Raw genomic sequence first — 15,223 nt, forward strand, 5'->3', positions numbered from 1 at the left:
CATCAGGCTCATGTGTGAAATCCAGCCTTCACTGGGGATCCAGGATTCACCAGTGCCCCCAGGGTGGGTTTTGGCACAGAGCAGCTGCAGCATGGGATGTACATATGCTTACTCCACATGGGAAGAGAGGACTTGGTGTTAAAAGTGCACGGGGTGAGCCCTGGAAGCTTTTGATGTGGCAAAGACAAGGGCTGCTCTGTGCTGTGGGCGGCTCGCTGCTGTCATTGCAGCACGAGGCTGACCCTGCAGCCCAGCAGGAGGGAAATGCTGATTTATTTTTTTCCTCTGATTTGGGAACCATTTGGAGTTCTTTATTTCTATCATGTGGGTATCTCCTGCTCCAGGGTTCACTCTGTTGGCCTGCCGAGAGCTTTGCTGGTGTTGCCATTGTATGGTCTTTTATCTAAATGAAGGCATGATGCTGACACAAAGGCTGCTGACCTTGGGAGAGCTGGAAAGACCAGCTTTTTCCTGGGGCTGTCTCACACCAGGGTTTACTGTGGTCTGCGAGAGGCTTGCTTGCTTTGGTCATGGACCCTCCTTTAACTAACACAGGGAAGATACCCCTTGTCCTTTGCTCCTGAGCTGCCATTCCTTCCCCATTCTTGTCTCTGCATGTTTTCTTAAGAGACAAGTGTTTTCCATGCTTGACATTTGCCCTCCCCTCGGCTCCCCACCCCAGGCCAAGAAGCTTTCTTTGCCAAGTTTCTTTTGAATAGATGACAGCACAGATCATGCAATCTATCCAAACTCCTAATTGATCTCTGAGGAATAGTTTTTTTATCTGAATTCCTGGAATGTTTCTGTACACTGAAGAGTTTCCTCCGGAGGGAAGGGAAATTAATCCCGTGTCCCTCCCTCCCAAGGAGTGGTGGCCACTGGAAGGCTGGTTGTTTTGGTTTGTGCCTGTTGGGAGATGTGGGCTCTGCAATGTTTGCTCAGTCATGGCTTTTTGTTTAAAAAGGCAGCTGTTTGGAGAGCAGCAGGATGCAAGTGGTCCCTCCACATCGGCAGCTTCCCCATCAGATGGAGAAAAAGAGCATTCCACCTAAGCTGGAAGAGCATTTCCCTGTTTCTGTGTGCAAAGAAGACTTGTGCTTGTACTTGAGAGAAGAGCAAAGGACTGAACAAAAAAAGCCCCACTTCTGAGGGCCTGGAACGAGCAGGAGTGGTGTCTGCAGGCAGTCAGGCAGCTGGCACCGTGTGCCAGATTGGTGGTCTCTGGTGGTGCGGTGGCACCTGCACAACCCCATCAGCTCCATCTTCCTTTTCTGAAGCTGGGCAGGGACAGCAGCAGCCAGAGAGGTGCAATTCCCTGCTTACCCCCACCATCAGCTCTGGAGTGGATTACAACCCTGCTTTTTCCTCCACTGATGCTGAACTGTTTGAAAATGCAACCAAAGCACTACAGGTTACATGCTGAGCCAATCTCCTAATTAAAATTCCTCACTACTTACTGGAGCTGCAGCAGCTGATTGTTCTTAGTGCCTGAGCCTGGCCTGAGTGATGGGCTGTGTGGTCACAGAGGTCTGACATGGCCACGGTCCCTGCTGCAATGTGACCGAGTGTGACGCCTCTTGTCCCATGCCCTGATGGTGAAGCAGGGTGGCTGGAAAGGACTCCTGAGGAGCTCTCCCCTCCACTATGGCACTGCTTTGGCTCCTGCTTTACCATTCATCAACTGATCTCCACCTTACACCAACACCAGAGCCAGCATTTAGTAACACAAGACTGAGCACAGGCTGGGGGAAGAGAAAAGAGCAAAAGCTTCAGGGTTCCTGCAGACTCACAGGATCAGATTAGGCGCTCAACTAAAAACAGGAAAGCCACCTATGGCTGTGACAGCTCGCTGGACACCAGGTGGTGACACCAGGAGAAATGCTGTGCCAAAATATCTCCTCTGTGCTGGTGCTGCTTCCATCCTCAGGAAGGACTGTCCCCTCCTTCTTTTGCTCAGTCCCTGTCTCAGTACCATGGTGTGCACCCTCCAGTTACCCTCAAAACTGACAAGCTTAATAAACCACCAAAATACAAGGAGAAAGAGCTGTGGATTTGCCAGTATTAAAGCAAATCTTGTTACTAATGATGTTCCTTGCTAGCATGGTGTGCCCACAGGCTCGGCAAAAAGTCTCAGCTCTGCTGTCTGCGTTGACATGCGTCAAAGTCCTCAGCCAGAACTTCTGACCCGGTGAGCTGGGGCGTGATCAGATATACGGCCTGCACAGGGCCACAGAAAGAGAATATTATTCTCTTGATTTAGTGACTTGAAACATAAGGAGGATGAAATGACTTGCTGAAGGTTGCAGGTTGGAGCTGGTGCTGCTAATGACTCTGGCCAGAGGGCTGGCACGTGGCTGCGCTGTACTGTCTGTCCCCTGCTGCAGCAGCTGTCACCTGTTTTGGAGTGCAAGTGGCTGGGGAGCCCTTACAAACCAGTGGCTTGTCCAGAAGTCTGCATGGGAAGGAGAGCAGGAGAGAACTCTGTGACCGCTTTGTGCCCCAGCCACACTCTCTGGGCAGGGGGGACTTTTCTGCAGCCCTGGGTCTGGATGGGCATGGGGCTGTTAGAGCACCTGGGTGCTGCCTGGGAGCCCAGAGCATCAAGCCCCACTCCCCAGTCCAGTCTGCAGCTGCAGCTGGGGGCAAGAGCTAGGATTTAAACAGCAGCTGCTCTTGACCACGGTGCAGATGCTTCCTGTTGGAATTGGTTTAATTCAGGACCAGCATCTTATTTTAATGGGCTTGTAAAAGCATGGGAATCAGGTCTTGAAGCAGGCTGAGTTTGCCTGTTACTGCATATCGTCCACCAGCTCCTCACTGTTTTGTCTGGGGTGTGGGAAGCACTTGAGAATGATTGTGGAGTTTTATTCACTGTTTCTTTTTTTCAAGCTGAACTGCAATTTACTATCTCTCTGCCTTTCTCTTCTCACCCTTCAGAGGGATGGCAGTCACCAATGATGCCCTCAGACACGCTCAGTTCAGAAAACATAACTTTATTATTAGTTGCAATATACATTGTATTCCTTTAAGAATCCTAAATTGTCTATGGTTTTTCCACTGAAAATACATGTGTATGTATATATGTTTTTATATATGTATATATATATATAAATGTATTTTATTTATCTGGAACACAGCGGAACAAGAGAGACAACCTCAGGAATTACTTGTAAAAGGAAATGTGATCCCAAAGGGTTTGTGCTGGCAGTGTGCTAACGTGAGTGGTATAAAAAGAACAGGCTAAATAGAAAACATGATGGGTTAGGCAGTGGGGAATGGCCTCTCAGTGCTACAGGTGATGATATATACAGTAGTTACACGTTGCTATTGCTCAGTCACGAGTGCCACCCATTCTCCAAGGCAGGTCAGATTCTGGTGCAGCTCTGCACAACAACATTCGTAAGGCTGGCTGTGCTCCCTGCAAATGGTACCTGCCAGCTGGAAATAGAGTGTAATTACATTTCCCTCAGCAGCTGCTCTGCTCATTGCTAATCTGGTCAGCGAAGGAAGAATTCCTCCAGGGCTTGGTGAAACCTAACTGGGTCAATATAAAGTAGCTTATAGGCAGGGGAAGGGATCAGCAACAGTGGTAAGAGCTGAAATGCACAGGCTGAGCTGTGGCAGGTGCAGAGCAGCATCTCACCTCACCCAGTCTGATCTCCTCCTCACCCCTGCCCTCTGCACTCATTCCCCCACCTGCAGAGGGGCTGTGGCCCCTCTCCACTCAGCAACCAGGCCAGGGATATGTGGGGTTGGAGTGAGTGGTGTCTGGCTTTTTTGGGTAGGTTTCCTCATGTTAAATGCCTCAGAAGGTAACTCTTCAGAAAACTGGCTGAGGGTGGCAATAACTGCTGCTGTGCCATGGCTTGGGGGTTTGGCTTTTTTTTTGTTGTTGTTGTTGTTCTTTGCATGTTTTGTTTGCTAGCCTGTTTTTCAAACACAGCCTCCCACGTGCTACTGCTGAACTTTGCTATAGACAGAGGGACAAGTCTTCCCCAGATCAACGTAATTGGTTAACCTTTATTTCTGTTGGGCTGTAGATATTTCTTGGGTGAAAGGACACATTTTAGCAAAGGCACTGACCACGGACCTTCCTCTGCCTGAAGCCAGGTTGGAGGGAGCAGACGGGCTCTGACCTTCCTGCTGAAGGGTCACGTCCCTCTCCCCTCCTGCAAAGTGCTTGTCAGTTTGGAAGGGATGTAAAGAATGTGGGCATTGATTTACTCCTCCTGACTTCCTCGAGAAAAGTGCTTTTAAAAATCCCATCCTTAAGTGATCATTTTGCTACTACCCCCACAATGTCTGTCACCTCTGGATCACGCCTACTTGTTTCCCCTTCCAGCTGAAGAAGCAGGTGAGATTTATCACTACTGTAGTATTTCTCTTCTTGCTGTGTTTTGCTAGCAGCATTTGGTCAGGAGGGTGCTTGCTTGAGGAAAAGAAGTAGCCTCAAGCCAGGCAGCTGGAAGATGAAGAGCAGGTGACCTGTGCATTGCTCCTTCCCAGAGCAAGTGTCACCAGAGGTTTAGTGGGGGCTGCTGAGAACAGCTGATTGCACTGGAATAATAGGTCAATAAACAGCTGGCATTGCTGGGAGAACTACAGCTTGTTCCTCTCTTTATAGAGGCAAGAAAATACAAATGGGAAAGTGCCTGGATCAACCTGTATAAAAGAGCTTCCCTGACTGCGGCCCCTGAGGGCAATTACAAGAACACAACCTCCATCCACACATCTTTAATCCACCTGTGCTGCTGGGATCGAAAGGGACTGAGCCCTGATTCCCTTTCCTGAACCTTGCCAAGACTTCCTTCAAAGGGAAGAGAGGTGGGTGATCCCCACAACTGTCAAGGTGGGATCCAACCCTGGGGAAGGCAACTCCAGGCATAGTGATGGTTCCCACTGCTGCCAGGGAAGGCACTCAGGGGTCTGGTTTGCCTTGGGGGGAGATGCCCCACCTTCTCTCATAGTGCAATATTTCCATTTTCTTCTTGAAAAACTGGAGGGAGAGGTGCAGGTTAAACCCCTTCCCTTTGGATAGCGCCAAGAAGTATACTCATGATCAGGGCCATTGTCATCACTACACAGTTTTTACTGTGTCAGTGCAATGTCTCTGCTCTATACCTGGGCCTAAACTCTTTCCTCTCACCCTGTTGCTACCACAGACCCAGGCAGCTCTAAGGTTGGGTTTATTTGCACCACAGGACCGGTCCACAAGCTCTCCGTGGCAGCTTGTACTGTAGGGTCTGTGGATGCCCCCAGTGCAGCAAGGTGTATGTTGGATGGATGGTCATACCCTGTGCTCTGTCTTCAGCTCTCCACATGTCCTAAAGGGGTGAGCTTGGCCCCTCAGTGATCTATCCCAGTGCTGATTTTGAGGACACTGGGATGAGCTTGGACAGGATCTCTGTTCATGCTGTGGGTCTCCTGCTAAACCAGTGGACCATGAGGACACCCACTGCTACTCCCCACCCACCAGATGCTCAGTGCTTTTCTCTAGCATTATTTTCAGGACACTTTCCAACTGATGAAGGAAAACAACAGATTATGACTGTAAAGTTATGGTGAGAGGACTGGATCCTGGTAGGACAACATTATTCCTTGCCAAGAGAAGGAACGATTAACCTCTTTTTCACTCTCCTCCCATTTATTCCCCAGCTTCCAGCCACCTCTATATTCATCATATATTATATTACTATATTCTCTTATATCTTTGACTTTGCTTTTTCAGTTTCAGTAGCACAAGTGATTAATTCCAAAAGGGAAAAAAAGGGGATTAAAAAACAAAAGGAAGGAAGGAAAAAACCCCAACCCCTAGGACTATTTACAGAATAGTTAATTTTGCAGAAGAGATAAAGTTTGTCATTGGGAAAAGCATGGGATTTGAATGTGCTAAGCAGGTTTGATTCCATATTCCTGCTCTTCCCTCTGGGATCCTTCTCTGATGATGGAAATTAAAGAGCTGTTCAACATGTTTTCCCCAAGTGCAAACTCGCAGAGGATGCAGGGTGGCAGGGGAGGCTGGCTGTGCTCTGCTCTGGCCTGGCCTGCTTATAAAGGTAGTGTTAAAAGGGGTCTGACCTTGAAAATCAGCCTTTCACCTTCAGGGAGCCATCAGCTCCATCTTTAGCCTCTCTTCACTACCCAGCACCTTCATTAGTGCTCTCCTCTCAAGGGCCAGGGCTTTTAAGGTGCTGGCTGGTGGGGCCAGAGAAGGGATGGTACACACCTGGAATCAAAACCATGAAGTGGAAGATACTGTCTTCTTTTACATACCAAAAGTTATTGCAGTATAAATACACCCCAGTCACCCCAGCAAAAGCAAAGAAGGGGAAGCTGTGAGGGGAAGTTTGGTGGGTGAGGGACATTTCAGTAAAGTTGCCCGACCCAGAAAGCTTTGACAGCTGCTCCCACAGCTGCCAATTATTCTCCAGATTAGGGCAATGGCCATTTACATTAGCAAATAATGCCCTACCCTGTGCCTCTCCCCCCACCCTCCCTTATGCTTTGTGTGATAAAATACCCCAAGAGTCCCTCCATGTTAGATCTTTTTCTGAGAGACTTCTAATAAGAAAAGCTTCTATTCCCAGAAAACCCCAGTAAAAGATGCAAAAGCAATTGCTCCTAAGTATGGCTGGTTTCCCCAGCTGCTGAGACCTTCTGGCCAATCCATGTTAGTATTTCTGTGAAGACAGAGGTAGAGACCTCAGGCAACTCTTTGTGGAGGGCATGATAAGCTTCCTCATACACCTGCAACCAGGGAAAGAGTGGAGATTAGCACAGAAAAAATAAATCTGCATGAACAAAACAGCCATCAGTCCCCTCTCATCAACACCCACAGGTCCAACACATCCTGCCCACACCTTGTCAGTTCTTTTCCGATATGTGGCAGGTTATGAAATCAAAGACATGCCACTGGTGGTGCTGGCCCTTGGCAAGCAGGAAGGTGTTGCCATTGCAGCTTGATGTCTATAGGTACCTGAGCACCCTGCTGCCCTTTAGGAACATAATGCTCATCCCAGCCCCATCCATTTCTAGCTTCTTAGTCCACTAAGGAGGAGGAAATACTTATCGTGCCCTTGGAGTGTAAAGGACAATGGGGGATGTTCCCATAATGCCTTGTGCAATTTTACTTCTTTTATGCTCAGACTATCCAGTTATTTTCCCAATTACAAAAGCTTTCCCCTGGTCTCCCTTTCTCTCTTTCAGGCTCATTCATGTGCTAACAATTGGTTAATCAGCTGTGGCTCTCTTGAAATGAGCAGATGTGAAGTGGCTTTTGTTGTCCAGTGCTTTGGAAAGACCCCCCCCGTACCTTTACATGCTGGGGCATGAGGTAAGGTTGGTGCTTGCTCAGTTGGCATTGTTCAGAAGAGCTTTTAGGGTCAGCACTTTACTTGCTTATGAGCCTCACCCTACTTCTACACCAAACTGCTTCATGCCCAAGAGACCTCTAGGCACACAGCCACTGCTGGAGCAGGTCTGGAGATCACCTACCACTCCCTGTCTGCAGCCTGGCAGTAGCTGATGAAAGGCCACCTGAGCTTGGACTACATCTTGGTGATAGGGGCTGTCACCTGCTCAGTGTCACCAAGCCACCAGCCCTCTTCACCTCCAGTTCTGGAGGTGAGCAGGTCCCTACCCCTCCCCTCACAGTCACTCATACTCAGGCCAACACTGACAGGATAATACCCCAAAAATCAAGAAAGCAGGATGACCTTGAGTGTTTTGTCCTGACTCTGCACCGTGTCCATCAGTAAATAAGACCCTCTGATATCACAGAGCTTGTCGGAAGAGCCGTGTAGCACCAGGATGGGCAAAGTCAGCTTGGGCAGAGCTCGCTCAATTCTGGCAATGGCATTCATCAGCTGGATGACAAAGGAGACCTTCATGCCACCATGGTAGACCAAGGGATCAGATGTGTAAGACTCCATCTGCCAGGGAGAAAGAGGTAATTTAAGGTTAACAATATTTCATGCAGATGAAGAAAAGCAGATCAGCCTTGCAGTGAGGAATCTCTTCCCTTGGCTTGGACAATAATTTCCTACTTTCTAAGGACATCCTGCCATCAGAGTCAAGGTCAAGGTCTTTACTGTGGCTTCCCAGAACTGCTCACACAACCTGACATGTTCTTTGCTGTGTGTTTCCCTTTACACCACTGGCAATATTTATGCCAAAGCTACTTCTGCAGCTAAACAACCAGTGTTGGATGAAGACTGTTCCCATGGGGGCACCTGCCTCCATTTTTCTCCTCTGCTGTGTCCTTCTGTCACTCAAACATGGTATCTCTTCTCCAGAGGGTTCTTCAGACTGCGTTACTTGACAGGTGATAGTCTCCAGGCCTAACCCTCTCTGCCGAGAGCTCAGATGTTCTTTTTACCTCTCTGAGGATAAAGACTATGACCTACACCTACAGACAACTGACAAATCTGACTGTAAAGCCAAAGGGTCATCTCTGGGTGCAAAGTGTGTACAGACCAAGGCAGCAAATGATGGTATTAGGTGGTAGGCAAAAAAAAGGAGTCAACAACTCACTCAGCCAGACTGTGAGTGGGTAAAAATGTAAAAGAGCTGGTGCAGAAAGTTGCTAGGAAGGAGTGGTTACTGCAGCAGGCAAATCTACAGTAAATATTTGTATACTGTATGTGGAGACGGCCCACACAGCCCCTACCATCGCAATATTTGCCAGAATGCTTTGATTATGGGCTGGTCTCTGGCACAGCCTCCAGTTTCTCCCAGCCCTGGCAGATGTTTATAGAAATGATGGTTATTTATAGGTTAGCTGAAAACAGTCTCCTCCTCTCAGATCAAGCGATGGGGTCTGTTCAAATTCTTCTTCCATTGCAGAAACTTGAGGTCCTCTTGCTGCAGCACGTGTCTGTCCTGAGCAGACCAACGGTAGGAGGGGAGCCACCACGCCACCCCAAGGACATGTAGCCATGTGTAGGTGTAGGCACAGGTCTGCAGTGCAGGACAGCATAGAAAGAAAGGTTTTGGGGTGGATTCTGCCTTCATTTCCCTGCGAGGTGAGATTCTCAGAGTGGCAAAAGAACACTACATGGCAGGGCTTTCCCACCTGGGGCCATTTACTTGCCACAGGTTTTAATGCCAGTTTCCCTTGTTGTCATCTCAAATGTGCTGGAGCACAAAGCACTGGAAATGGAGCTGACAGTCAGGTATGCTGGTGCTCCTGAGTCTCCATCACTTTGCTGCTTCCAGTCCCCACTATCTCCTGTCACTTGAATCCATGGTTTCTATCCCTGAATGCAGCAAGGTGAGGAAGCGGGGTGAAAATTGGGATTATTAATGCCTGGCACCCTTCAGGCCCAGCCCACAGTGCTGAGGACGGTCAAGGGAGGGACAGCTGCAGAGCCAATCTGCTTCGTGTTGAAGTTACACCAAAGAAATTCAAATTGCTATAGAACACACTTAGGGGTTCTTTGATGTGGTGGATGTTTGAGTAAGGTCATAACTGTGTTTTCGTTGCTGTGCAAGATCATGGCTACTTTGAAGTGAGGAGTAATTTTTGACAGGAAGACAAAGATAATCATCACAGCTCATAATATTAGAATATTACACACAGTGTCTCCCTTTCAAGTGGCTGTGCATGCTGAGGATCTGGAAAACTGCTTGTAAGAGGCCACTGCAAAGATAAGACTGTGGTTAACATATTAAGACATGCTGAACATCCTCTGCTCCTGCTAACATCCTTAGGAAGGTCAGCCTAGAGGGTTGGCAGCACATGGTTCTTTTGACTCTGCATAGATCCTTCAAGTGCCCAACCAGTTTGTCCGTGCAGAAACCTTCACCTGTGTCCTCCATGCCCGACATTGTTCAGCTTCCCTGCTCTCCAAAGTCTTTTAAAAAGGGCAAGAAGTTGCCTGTGTTTAGAAAGAATTTTCCTCTTGTGAATGTGCTCATGGAAAAAGTTCAGCCTTCACATCCAAAACACCAAGTTCCCAGTGTGGTGTTACTTGCTCTCCTGTTGACAGTTGGTGTACCCTGATATTCTCAGCCAAAGGTGATGACTTTTCATCAGTATTTTAAGCAAAACCCCTATGTTGTATTGACTACTTAGCAACTGACTTCAGCCTCATCTGGATCTATGTCACAGTGCTGTGCTAAAGCAACACAGCTTTAGAATGGATTTGAAAAAAATTTTTAGTTTGATTTCTTTTTAATTGAAGGCAATAAATGAGAGACTTTGCAAGGGGGATTCAGAAAGAGTGGGTGGATGGATTGACATAAGGTCGCTTCCCATGGAGTAAAACAGTATTGATGAATTCATGTGAGCTGGTCTGCTCTCCAGCCTCATAAATGCTAGAATGACCTAATAGGTTTCTTTCTTTCTCTTGTTTGTGTTAAAAGAACAGGGATTTTTTTAACTACTGAGCAGCCAAAAAATGTTTCTGTGTAGATGATGACAGGTGAAAAAAATAATAACCCCATCCCAAGCCAGATTGATCAGGACTGCAGGGGGAGTATCCTGTTCCCAGTCACTGAACGGGAATCCTTCTCAGAGTTAATGCTCAGTGCATGGGATGAGTGCCAAGCAGCAGCTTGGTGGGGAAGGAGGGAAACACAGAGAATGGGCTTTGTGTTCTGCAGGCTATAATCTACAAACCCTGCAAGCCCAAAGCTGTCATTGCTGCACCGAGCTCTGAGACAGCAGGGGCAGAATTGAAGGTGACCCTCGGAGAGCCTGCGACCGCTTCCAGCTGCAGCTCAGCGAAGGCTCTGCAGAGTCCGTCACAACAGCACTTTTAATTCTTTGTGTAATTGTAAGACAGAAGCAACCATCAGGCTGCTGCATTATACTGCCCTGTGCACCTTCCCTTTGCATTTTGCAGAGCAATAAAGTCATTATAAGGTAATTGCAGCCTTATCCTATGTGGGCTTTGCAGGAATGAGACTGAAGTCAGGGGACTATTCACTGAAATCAACAGCAGCTAACACAGACTAATGGGGTAAAGAGGTGCCTGCCACTGTGATGTCATTCCTCCTTGGAATAACAGGACTGGGTTTTAAGGTTGCTTCTTGCTTTCTTTTGTGTCTCTTGTGTTTGAAACAGCAAACAGATCAAACAAACATCTCCCTGTGTCTCCCTGTGTTTCAGTCCCTATACTCTGAAGACAGCCTTCTGGGAACATACAGTCATCAGGAAATTCTTGGATGACGTCCCAAAAATATTTCTAGCAAATAGAAAGTTGGTCTGGCAAGAGAGTATGTGTAACATATAAATAATGGATGTTTCCAGCACATTGTGTGCTTTGAAGCCGAGCATCCTGAGTCCAAAAGGAGGGTGGAGTGTGCATTAGAGGCAGCCAGAGGACCAAGATATTGTGTTGTCTTCAGTAAGTGCCTCGAGCCTCAAATCCTGGTGTCTTGAAGGGAGTCAGCAAAAATGCTTTACATCACAGCCCACAGCTACGGACAGCTCTGTGTTCACTTGCAGGTGTGAAGGCAGCACAGCACTGCGGTTTGTTGTCTCATTTTGAAAACTGCTTCATTCTAAGTAGGCACTAATGAAGCTGACCTACATCTCTATCCACTGCAAAAGGCTCTCCCTTGCTCCATAGAAAGAGCAGAGGAAAAACAATGCTCCAAGGAAGCTTTTGAGACTTGAAGCATCACAGAGCAGAGGAAGCAGCAGCAAATACGTGGTTAGAAAGACAACACAATAGCATTTATTATAAACTATGTCCAGTGGTTGCTGTGGTGATTCCTAACATCATCCCAACACGGAAATGCTTGGTCAATACTGTGCACCAAATTAAGGGAGCTCTCTGACACTTTCCTAAATGCATTATTATTCAGGATGTCCTCACATCATCACTTTTCTCCTGCAAAGTTATTGAGTTCAGCATAGTATCTTCCAGCAGAGGATCCAGCTCTTGGTGGTTTATTTAAAACCTCTACCCTTAAGGACCAGCTGCAGCAGGGAGTTTGATGTGTCACATAACAAATCAGTGCAGAACCAGGTAAAGATCCACATGTCCCAGCCACGCTCACTCTTCAGGTAGGAGGTAATGCTCTCAAATTCCTCTCCTCTTCCACAGCACAGATTGTTTTTATCCTCTAAATACAAATGTAGAGGTGAAACCTTTCCTCTGTGTGACTTTAGTGAATTGACTGTCTAATTTAAACCTTTTATCTGATTATATGCAACCAAAAAGTTATGGAGGCTGAATGTAATTAAAAACAGGTTTCTACAGCTTGACTGGAATCAGCCTTCTTCCTGAGTGTATATTTTGTGTAGCCTCATATGGTACTTTGGAACATATGTCACATGGTGCATCAGCGGATGCACATGATCTCGCTCCATGCTAGTCCTCACAGTTTCCTAGGACTTACTGTGTCTTCTTTTCCTCAGCTCCTTTAATCTTTCCACCTCCAACACACACATTGAAATCTTATGCTCTGTTCACAGATAAGTGAACTGAAAGTTGTTGGACCAAAAAACTCTCTGGCAGTGCCAAGAAACAACGCTGAAATCCTTGAGACTATTCTGGGAGACTCCTTGCTTTCCAGTTTTCTGAACAGGTGAATGAAAGACATGGGCTATGCTGGGGCTGGACGCATTGCACTTACACAGACACTGGCATCGTCTTAGCCCCTGATTCTTTCAGCTTCAATTCTAATGCCAGTTGAGCTGCCTCCCCAGAGAAAGGCAACTTATTAACTCCTAATTAAGATACAAACCATTGCATGAACAGCACAGAGAATTACAGCATCTCTCAGTGAGATGTGTGCTTATGTGGGAGCCCAGGAACAAGTGACCACTGCATCAGTGAAGCTCCTGAGACACTCTGGGGAGTCATTTTCTATCTATTTCACCAAGTTCTGGGTTCAGCCTAAGCACCTTCATTCACTTACAGTTCATGTCTTCCTCCTTCACTCCTCTCACAACAGTGAGAAGGAAAAGCCTTTGTTAGATATTGTTGCAGCAGTTGCAATGACATCTGTTCTTGCAGTGATGGCATGAGTAGGCTGGCAGTGTTGCTATTAGTAGGAGTGGGTGTGAATGGGAGAAGGGCTCCAAGCTGTTGTGGCACTACAAATACTCAACCCTGGGACAGTTTCATGCACAGTCACAGTGGTGAAGCTGGAGCTGGGTTGTTACAACAGCTGCTTCAACTGCAGCTCCTTTAAGTATTAATCTTGGGTGCAGCATAAATGCATCATTTGTTTGGAAAGGTTGTAGCAGAGTTAGAGCATTATCCAGGGGACCTCATAGCCAAGTTCTTTGGGATAAGCACGCTCTTTTCCTCTGCTGGAATGCATCTGGCACAATGTGATCCTCATTTGGAAGCAGGAAAACAAATTTCCAGTACTGTAGGATTTTACAAGATTTCACTGCAAAGAGTAGAGTTGTTAGCAGTGTCTTTGCAAATTGTATGAGCTGGCTTTTGCTGCTGTAATGAGTGTGGTGGTGCAGTAGAGACAAACATGTCTCCTCTGTGCTTCCCACTGCAGCTGTAGCTCTCTGTTACTTCTTGTGCTGAGGGTGGCTACGAGTGCAAGGGAAGGGAAGGGAAGAACAATTGGTTTCCCACAAGCTTCTTCTGTGTACAGTCAGTTCCACTGCCTCCAGAGATGTGTCACCTTTTTACACCAGCATAGATTTTTGCTATCCTGATTTAGCAAAACACTTGTGGCGTTTTTTTTAAAGAGAATAGTGGGTCCAGGACAAGATACCAACTACACAGTGATTTTAAATGGCATTAAGGTTCTTACCTCTTTCTTGTTCCGGGAAATTGCATTTGGATCTATTGATCCCAGTGACAGGTTTGGGAGAACAAAGTTGAGGACTTTCGCTGCAAAAACCTGTGGGAGAGGAAAGGAAGCAGTTAAAGAGCCAGTTAGAGCAAGAGAGAGAACATAGAGGAGCAAATCCTGAGCTGATGGGAATCAGCATGGGAGGTAAATAGTTGAGAATAGTCAACTGACTTTGGAGAAAAATCTGTCTTATATTTAAAGCATTTCTCTTTAACAAGAAAGTGTTCAAACTGCTCCTGGGACCAGGGAGTGGGTGTGCTAGACTGAAATGCCGTCAGCTGTCTGTCCACATGCAACAGCCCAACTTCATTGTACTGCGCCTTCTTCTCATTCTCAAGTTAATTTCTAAAAAAGCCTCAGTTAAGCACTTTGATATGAAAAGGTAATTTCCAAGTCTTGGAAAGGCCGGGGTTTGGTGTTGCATTGCCTTTTCCTTGCTGCCACAGCTCTGATTTCAGCCTACAGTGAATAAGTGATGTTGGGTGCAATTTGCAGGAGTTGCTTAGGCTGCACTCATTTTGATAAGCATATTCTCCAGGGAACCTGTATATAAACAACAGCGAAGTGTGCGTGCATTGGCTAAGGGAATCCACTGCTCACATGTCTCCTGGGAATGAGACACAAAAGCATTCAGCAGCCCAGGCTGGAAACTGCTAGCAGAAGAAAAGGTAACATCTTTCATTTCAATAGCACTATAGAAGCATGTTGATATCACAGTTCTGCTCTGAATCTTTGGTAGCTGCCTTTAATTAAGTGATCACCACTTAAGTCAGAAAATACACAATTAGTGTTCATTCGTCTGTTTTATGGCCTTTTGATGTTTACAGCTGGCATTTCCAGGTAGGCTCTTGCCCATGCCCTCTGTTCCTGCAGGTATGTAATCACTTCTGAAGTACTCTCTGACATTTCAGATCCCAGATGACACATGACAGAGTAATTATGATATTAGAGGAATAACACAAGGTTGAAGTCAAAGTCATCCAAGAGTGAAAAAGCACATTTGGGAACGCGTGTGTACCTTGCAGTAGGTATGACTAGGAGCCAGTGTGACTGTCTACCCATATACTGAGCCCCTCACTGGCTATAACATTGTGGCAGCAAAATTAATTTCTTTTGAGGTCTCAGAAGCTAGACTGGCAAAATAACATATGCACACCAATGCAGGTGTGAGCTCATGATGCAAACAAGCAGGAATGGGGGTGTCTTCATTTCATGTTAACTCCAGGCAGTGATGATTTGAGCTATGCGCCTTCGTAAATCCTAGGCAAGATTATGAACCCTGAACCTGATGACTAACATCTCTGCTAAATTGGACAGAACAAAGCCAAAAAAGGACGTTTTAATATAGTAATTTCTTCCAGTTTGATTATACCTTAGAAGTAAGTCCTCTGCACTGTTACTGGGTGCAGATTCAGGCTGAATGACAGTGAGCAACATGATGTCCAGC

General features: G+C 46.7%; 1 protein-coding gene across 2 annotated transcripts in view; it reads right to left on the minus strand.

Annotated features, from left to right (window-relative positions):
- Nucleotides 1–2,977: 2,977 nt before the first annotated feature.
- Nucleotides 2,978–15,223, minus strand: part of MGLL (monoglyceride lipase) — a 64,652-nt gene continuing 52,406 nt past the window's right edge. For both annotated transcript variants that reach the window (XM_071550481.1, XM_071550480.1), the window contains exons 6-8: nt 13,735–13,824; nt 7,716–7,931; nt 2,978–6,747 (exon numbers count right to left, since the gene is read on the minus strand). In XM_071550481.1, coding sequence (XP_071406582.1) covers nt 6,622–6,747; nt 7,716–7,931; nt 13,735–13,824 — 432 coding nt within the window. In that variant the 3' untranslated portion in view covers nt 2,978–6,621. The remainder of the gene's footprint in view (nt 6,748–7,715; nt 7,932–13,734; nt 13,825–15,223) is intronic.

This window comes from Pithys albifrons, chromosome 3 (assembly GCF_047495875.1).
Source record: "Pithys albifrons albifrons isolate INPA30051 chromosome 3, PitAlb_v1, whole genome shotgun sequence".
In the NCBI taxonomy this organism is placed as follows: domain Eukaryota; kingdom Metazoa; phylum Chordata; class Aves; order Passeriformes; family Thamnophilidae; genus Pithys; species Pithys albifrons.